The sequence below is a fragment of the Helianthus annuus genome, chromosome 3 (genome assembly GCF_002127325.2).
Source record: "Helianthus annuus cultivar XRQ/B chromosome 3, HanXRQr2.0-SUNRISE, whole genome shotgun sequence".
In the NCBI taxonomy this organism is placed as follows: Eukaryota; Viridiplantae; Streptophyta; class Magnoliopsida; order Asterales; family Asteraceae; genus Helianthus; species Helianthus annuus.
The window spans coordinates 40,127,603-40,134,752 of record NC_035435.2 but is presented as its reverse complement, the minus strand read 5'-3'; the positions used below and the strand labels follow the sequence as shown (position 1 = coordinate 40,134,752).

The 7,150-nt window shown below is 33.8% G+C and overlaps 1 protein-coding gene across 1 annotated transcript; it reads right to left on the bottom strand.

Moving 5' to 3' along the window:
• Positions 1-902: 902 nt before the first annotated feature.
• LOC110929140 (AP2-like ethylene-responsive transcription factor AIL5) lies at positions 903-4,673 on the bottom strand. Its single transcript, XM_022172261.2, has 9 exons — positions 4,426-4,673; positions 3,990-4,350; positions 3,152-3,234; positions 2,827-2,835; positions 2,431-2,519; positions 2,250-2,323; positions 2,099-2,149; positions 1,818-1,894; positions 903-1,740 (listed from the first exon to the last, which is right to left on the bottom strand). The coding sequence occupies exons 1-9, from the start codon at positions 4,544-4,546 to the stop codon at positions 1,160-1,162; spliced, it is 1,446 nt and encodes a 481-aa protein (XP_022027953.1). The 5' UTR covers positions 4,547-4,673; the 3' UTR covers positions 903-1,159.
• Positions 4,674-7,150: the final 2,477 nt, after the last annotated feature.

Genomic DNA, 7,150 nt, shown 5'->3' with positions numbered 1-7,150 from the left:
AATTCAAATCCTTTAAAAAGAGTTAAAAAATAATAGTGGTGGGAGGAAATTTGAGTAAAGGCTGCAAAAGGAAATGATGGAAAGGGGACACCATTAGTAAATAGCTTTCTCTTATTTGAGTTAGACTCCAAATAAGGTAACGCACCGTGCATCTGGATATAGGATTATAATACAGTCAAAGTTGGTCAAAGGTTTTGTACAGAATCTAGTACACGCCGAAAGCTATAAAGCAAACCTTAACACATATCCATTCAAATCTTATTTTCTTCATGATTAACCTAAACAAAATTATATCGAAATTGTTTATAATAAATAACAAATGATTTGTTACTATCGACATGATTTATTTTTATGTTGGTTTATGACTATGTTATAATTTAACAAATTCACAAAGATATTGGTGTTCATGTGAGATTTTTTTTTTTTACATTTGGTTTATATTTTTCGTTGCATCTTTTAAAATGATAATTTGTTTTTTTATATCAGCTTCCGTTGCTACTTTATATTGCTAGATAACCAAATTTCAAAATAAACGAGTTAAGCTCACAAAACCAGAAGCTGTCTTGAGATGGATACGGACCGGGGACCGATAAAGCTTAGTTTAAAGATTATAAGCCGAACCCACTCGGTTGTCACTTTTATAAGATTAGCGGTTGAATGCCCCGGTCTTGAAAACCGGCATAGTTTACTATCGAGGGATCGAATCCCTCTTGAACATCCAAGCTTGTAATTGATAGTTGTCAAGTTTTAATTCATAAGCAACTAATATCTTGTTTTCCATAAGAATATTCAAAGTACTAGACTAGTAATCCGATACTTTACTAAAATCTTCCACAACTTAAAGTTCTAGTATATATTTTTTTTAAATGTGACTTGTTTTTTAAAGAATTGAAAAAAGTAAATACTGAAAAGACATTGATATGGAAACATTTTCTTTTACTTACAAGGGTAGTCAGTAAAGATGAAAAAGGCAAGACCAAACAAAGCACAAAAGAAAATAATAATTAAAAATAAAGCTTAAAAACATAACCCTAAATTCATGATACAAAGAACTTGGTGTTTGTACCATCTTCTGTCTACTTCTGCCACCAAACTAAAGTCACCTGTCACCCCACCCCACCCCCATCTTATTCAACTTACTTTACCCCCTCCATTCAAATCATTCCATTCCAAAAATGGGTGTCTGAATAACTGATAGATTTTGCTTGGCAGGTTGATATGAGTGAAAAGACTGTTCTACCCAAGTGCCATAACTAGATCCATTCAAACTTATAGGGGTACCCATAGGAATTGTTGATGCACTACTTAAAGCAATAGTACTACCATTACTGTACTCTTGTTGAATGAACTCTCCACCAATGTAGTACCCATTGTTGGTTGTAGTATTTGAAGGGTATTCCATGTTGTATGGTGTTGTACATTGGTAGTTTTGGTTGTAACCAAGGACCGAATCCCAGTAATCGGTACACGGGTCTTGTTTCTTGGGGATCCCGAAGCTAAGTACGTTGTTTGCGTGTGTTGTTTGTGTAGGATGTTCGGAAGTAGAGGTGAGGTCTCGAACGTCTGGAACTGATTGGTCTGTTGAGATCTTGGATTTGCTACACATACCACCAACCGGGAGGTTTTTGTTGGCGATAATATTCACGTCGTATCGGCTCATGTCGAAATTGGTGACCGCATTTAACCCTCGGAATTTGATGGCAGCTATGTCGTATGCCTCGGCCGCTGCTTCTTGTGTGCCTAAGTTAAACAACAAAAAGTAACATGTTAGCGAATGTTTACGAATGTTAACGGTTAGTAGACCGAAAAGGACTCACTAAAGGTTCCGAGGTAGAGATCTTTGTTTCCAGCTACTCTTCCTATTCTTGCTTGCCAACGTCCATGTTGATGGTGCCTGTATTTTAGAAACCGGTTAAACTAACTAAACAACATTAAATAAACATATTAAAAATCAAACAACGTCCTCAAACATCCTATTAGTGAAAGTTTAGGAATGTTAACGGTTGGTTCGGTTTTCTTAATCGAAAACCATATTTTTCACTAAAACTTGGTGAACCGGAAGGTGAACATCCTAATAATGATAACTAACATCTATTACCTTGTGACACCTCTATAAATTGAGGCTCCTCTAGAAAAACCACTGCTTTTCCTGCAAATTTAAAGGTTAATTAGACGCTATCTATATATAATCTAATGCACCCGCGATTGCACTTAATTCACAAAGCGAAACCGACACAACTCATATATACCTTCTAAGTGAAGCAACAAACTCTTGCCTAGTCATGTTCTTCATTTCTTCAAGCTCTTTCTCATAGTTGCAAACCTAAATCATCCATTTATATAAAATATGATCAGACTCGGTGTATAAGCTTTTAGCAAGCCGATCTTGAGTTTCAAAGTAATTCATGACATAAAGATCAAGATTACTACAGGAAAGTTTGTGGTGGTGGTGGGACCCCAATACTTGAGGGCTGCTAAATCATAAGCTCTAGCTGCTTTGTCTTCCTTGTCGTATCCACCTGGTTAATTAAAATTATAATTCATTAATCAATAGATAATTAATATTTAAACAAAATGTTACTAAAACGTTATTTTAATGCGAAAACAAGACTCGATAACACAATCAGAAGATCTCGTTGCACATTATTATCAGAAACGTTTGACCATCAGAACAATTTCGACAAGATAACTGACAGTTTTTATATATAATAATTTTTAAACAATAATGGATTAAAATAATAAAAAAGATCGGTCATTCATTGCATGTAGATGGTAAATATAATAACTTTAAAAAAAAGAAATAAAGAGTAAAGATGGAAAACTCACCCAAGTAAACTGAAGATTCAATCATCAATTGGTACATGCAACAAAACACAAAAAGAAAACATTATAAAAATATTATGGTTCTTGATAAAAGACGCCATAACAAGGCGTACAATAGCATAAACAGCCATACGTGTTCCGGTTATCTAAAGTAGGTTTGCAAACGCCGGTTGTTTTATGAAACCAGAAAATCTGAACCGTTGATGGGTTTGTTCTTTTTCATAGGGATAAGATCACATTTATTTAAAAGAATTAATTTGATCACGATTGACTCGAATTTTTGGTATTTATAACGGCTCATGTTAGTGGTTTATCTTTCTTTCTATACCTTGTCTTCCTTTCCTACTTTGACCTTCTCTTCTGCAACTGTTATCCCATAAATGAGCTTCATATCTCCCTGTCCATCTATGCCTGCAAATTTCATGCAAACCAAATAATAATAACTATATTAATTACGGTGTAAGAAGACCACACGAGCCGCCTCGTTTAACTTAAAAGCTTTAGCCACGTTTAACAAAAACACCTTAAAGTGATTGAACCATAACCTCCACTCTTATTACACATATGTAAACTACTGATAACATATATGAAATGAGAAAATTATATATAACAAATGATAAAAGTACCCTAAATATAAAAATATATGTATCAAATGATGGTTTGTTAAGAGTTCTGAAATTCTACAATTATTTAGAGTTCTGAAATGATCCTTACATATTTAAAAAATTAATGTACAATGTAATATATATTATTTAGTAATAGTATCATTAGTTTATATATAATAATATACTACATGAATATCTATACCATATTAAATAACATTTATAAAAGCAACAGTCTCATTTAGACTTATGAGCCAGTTATGTATTTTAATAAACAAGCTTAATTTTAGAGTGGCGTTTGAGCTCGTTTAAGCTTGACTCAACTCAAACTTTTAGTAGCTCATACGAGGTTGGCTGGTTTACTCTAGTATTATAAATAAATTTCAAAGTAACAAACTTCTTTTTTACGGCTGTGTTCGAGCTCGTTTAACTTGACTCAATTCGAGGTTTTAGTAGTTAACAAGGGAACCGTATTAAAAATAAAGTTCAATGTAACATATATTTACAACTAAAACAATTAACTTAATCTTGAAAGTTGAAACTAATATCGGATAAAGATTATACCTTGTAACACCACGGTAAATGGAAGTTCGATGACCGAAGTTATCAACAGCTTTTTTCGCCGGAGAGTTCTCTTGCTGTGGCGGCGTAGGAGCAACCTCCTGCCCTTGCTGGTTGTTGTTGTTGATGAACCCACTGAACAAGCTAGCGGCGATTGTCTTCAACTCAGAATCATAAACCGATGTGGTGTCATGTGGTTGCTGCATAGAGGGTTGTGATTCATCTTGAAAATGATGAACATCGGAACCAGATCCGGTTGAGGCGGCGGAGCCACAGCCGCCGAGGAAGTCTTCCAGTTTCGGGCTGCCGTCGGTGATAACAGACAAACCATGATGGCTGGTTGTTCCGGTGGTGTTTGCATCATCTGTGAAAAAGATAAAACAGTAAGTTAAAGATAATTAATTTGATAAGTGGATATGGAAGAAGAGAAGAAGAGTACGGTGGTGGTGGAAGACGGTGGCGGGTGGGTGGTGGAAGAGGGTGTTGGTGTTGGAAAGAGAGAAGGCAAGCCAGTTGTTTGCTAGATTCTGATGATGAGATTGAGAAGAATCCATGTTCATAGTTTCAGTTTCTTGATAAGTGTGTGAAACTAAGAGTTTGATGTTTTTTTTTCTTCTCCAGTTTGTCTGAGTTTCTGCCCTGGGAAATAGCGCTGTTCATGTAATTTTATGTGTTTGGGGGTGGGGTGGGTGGGGGTAGGGTGAGGTGGGGTGGATAGGGGGTAGGGTGGATTGGTTTAAACTTTGAATTCACCAAAGGCAGTGAAATTGATAGTACATGAAGAGGAGACCACATGTAGTGTGACGTTTTTTTTTCTTTATAGATGTGAAGTTTTGTTATTTTCTACATTCGGGTTAATTTAAAAGTAGGTTATGTAATCTATTATCCCGAGCATTGGATTGGTATTTGTTTGGTTTGTTATAGTATCGATGTGATACATGCACTCAGTAAAGAAATCAACACGTATTATAAATTAACCGAAAACGATAAAAACGAACATGAGTACCGACAACGATGTTGTTCGAACGGTACTTTTTTTTGAACGACCAATAAATCAATCCCGAACACTCTTGGACACCCACTAGAGAAACGGAGTATTCCGAGAGTAACCCGAGTCGTCCACCACCAATTCCGGGGAAAACCCGATAACCCACCCGCCCGTAGGCATGACAGTAAATTACCAGTAAAACACGTGTGGCTCAAAGATCGAACCCAGGTTTCCCTGGGTCTCCTATCACTACCCACCAGTGTCTCACTCCTTTTTTACACCAAATGAGAATTGAACTTGAGTCTTCAAAGAAGAACTCAAGTCCTCCTACCACTTGAGCTAGATGTCATTGGCAAATCGTCATAGTACTGGTACTGATATTCATTTATCATTGCATACAGAGTTGTATAAATAAAAAATTATCGAAACCAAAAACCATAAAAATGAATAGAAGTAACAGTACTGATGTTGTTCGGTACGGTATGATAGCGATATGTTGTCAGTTTATAGAAAGCAAACCAATAAAAGTAAATGCTGGTACTAAAATTGAATTTTGTTCGTTCGGTTTTGGCTAGATTCTTTACGGTAGCGACATGATATCTGTTATCAAACAAAAAACCTAAAAAGTAAGTACAGGTACCGGTACTGATGTTGTTCGGTTCGTTACAGTATGATAATGAAGGGTGCCAGTTTATCGAAAGTAAAAACAATAAAATGAATACTAGTATCAATAAAAATGTTGTCCTGTCGTTTCGTTCAGTTTGGTACATTAGCGGAACAATGTTTGTTTTCAATACAATTTTATCACAACGTTGAAAACAATAAACATAGAACACAAGTTATTAGAAAATGAATCAATCAATATAGATGACGAATAAAATATTCTAAAAAATAAACAAATACTTCAAAAAAATAAATTATCATCCATCATCGGTTTCAATTTGTTTTGGTACCACGAGAAGGTATCCATTTTTAATACAACGTATACCATAACGTTAAAAAAACATAATCATGCATTTTAATTTTTTGAAAAAAGTTAACGAACATTATTAGAAAAAAAAGGTTAAATGATGGATAAATTATTATTATTAAAATATAAAGAAATGCTTGAAAATAGAATTTAATAATAAATAAAAACTTTAAAATGTTAGATTACTATTCATCATGACTATGAATATGAATATATATTTATATACATATACTAGGCATAGAAATCAACACATGTTTAACATTAATTGAAAACGAAAAAAAACATTGGTATATATTGTTATTCGTTTATAATCACAGACAGAGTTATATTAGTGAAAATTATCGAAACTGGAAATCATAAAAATGAATACAAGTACATGTAACAATGTTGTTCGGTAGGATACGTCAGTTTATCAAATGTAAAAAAAAAAACTAAAAACAAGGACCGGTAACAATACTAATGTTTGTTCGGTTTTAGTTCGATTGACTACGGCTGCAACACAAAATTCATTACCAAACATAAACCATACGAATGAGTACAAGTACAGCTACCGATGTTGTTCAGTACGGTATAGTAGCGATACGGTGTCAGTTTAGAAAACAAAAATAATATAAATAAATACTGGTTTGTCGAAAGTAAAAACAATATAAATAAATGTTGGTACCGATACATATATTATTCAGCCAGTTTCAATTCTTTTTGGTACGATAGTGGTACAATTAAATATAAATAATAATATGTGTAATGGTAGTATTAAAAAATTAAAAATATGAAGAAAAAAACTATACATTTTACACTAAAGTTAATATTCATACTTACTTTTTAATTTTTAATTGTATATTAAATTAATTAATTAAATAAATAAATATGTGTGTGTCTATATAATTCTAATGCTTTTAAGGTAAGAAATTCAAGAAAAGTGATTGGTGAAGTAGAAGACGAATCTGGCCGATCTGGATGAGAGAGGTAATAGGAGATCGATATGGATGAGACAGGTAGGAGATATGGAGCTTCATGTGCCAAGAAGAGGGAGCAGTGAAATTCGTTTAAACAAATGGGGAAAGACAAGAAATTTGAAAAATAGAGCCGGGAATTCTTATAAAAATTTAGTTCTTGGGCGATAAAAAAAAAATGGGTCCAAAGTGATTTAAGGGGAAATAAATTAAAAAAATAAAATCTTAGTGGCGAAGCCAAGACTTAAACTTG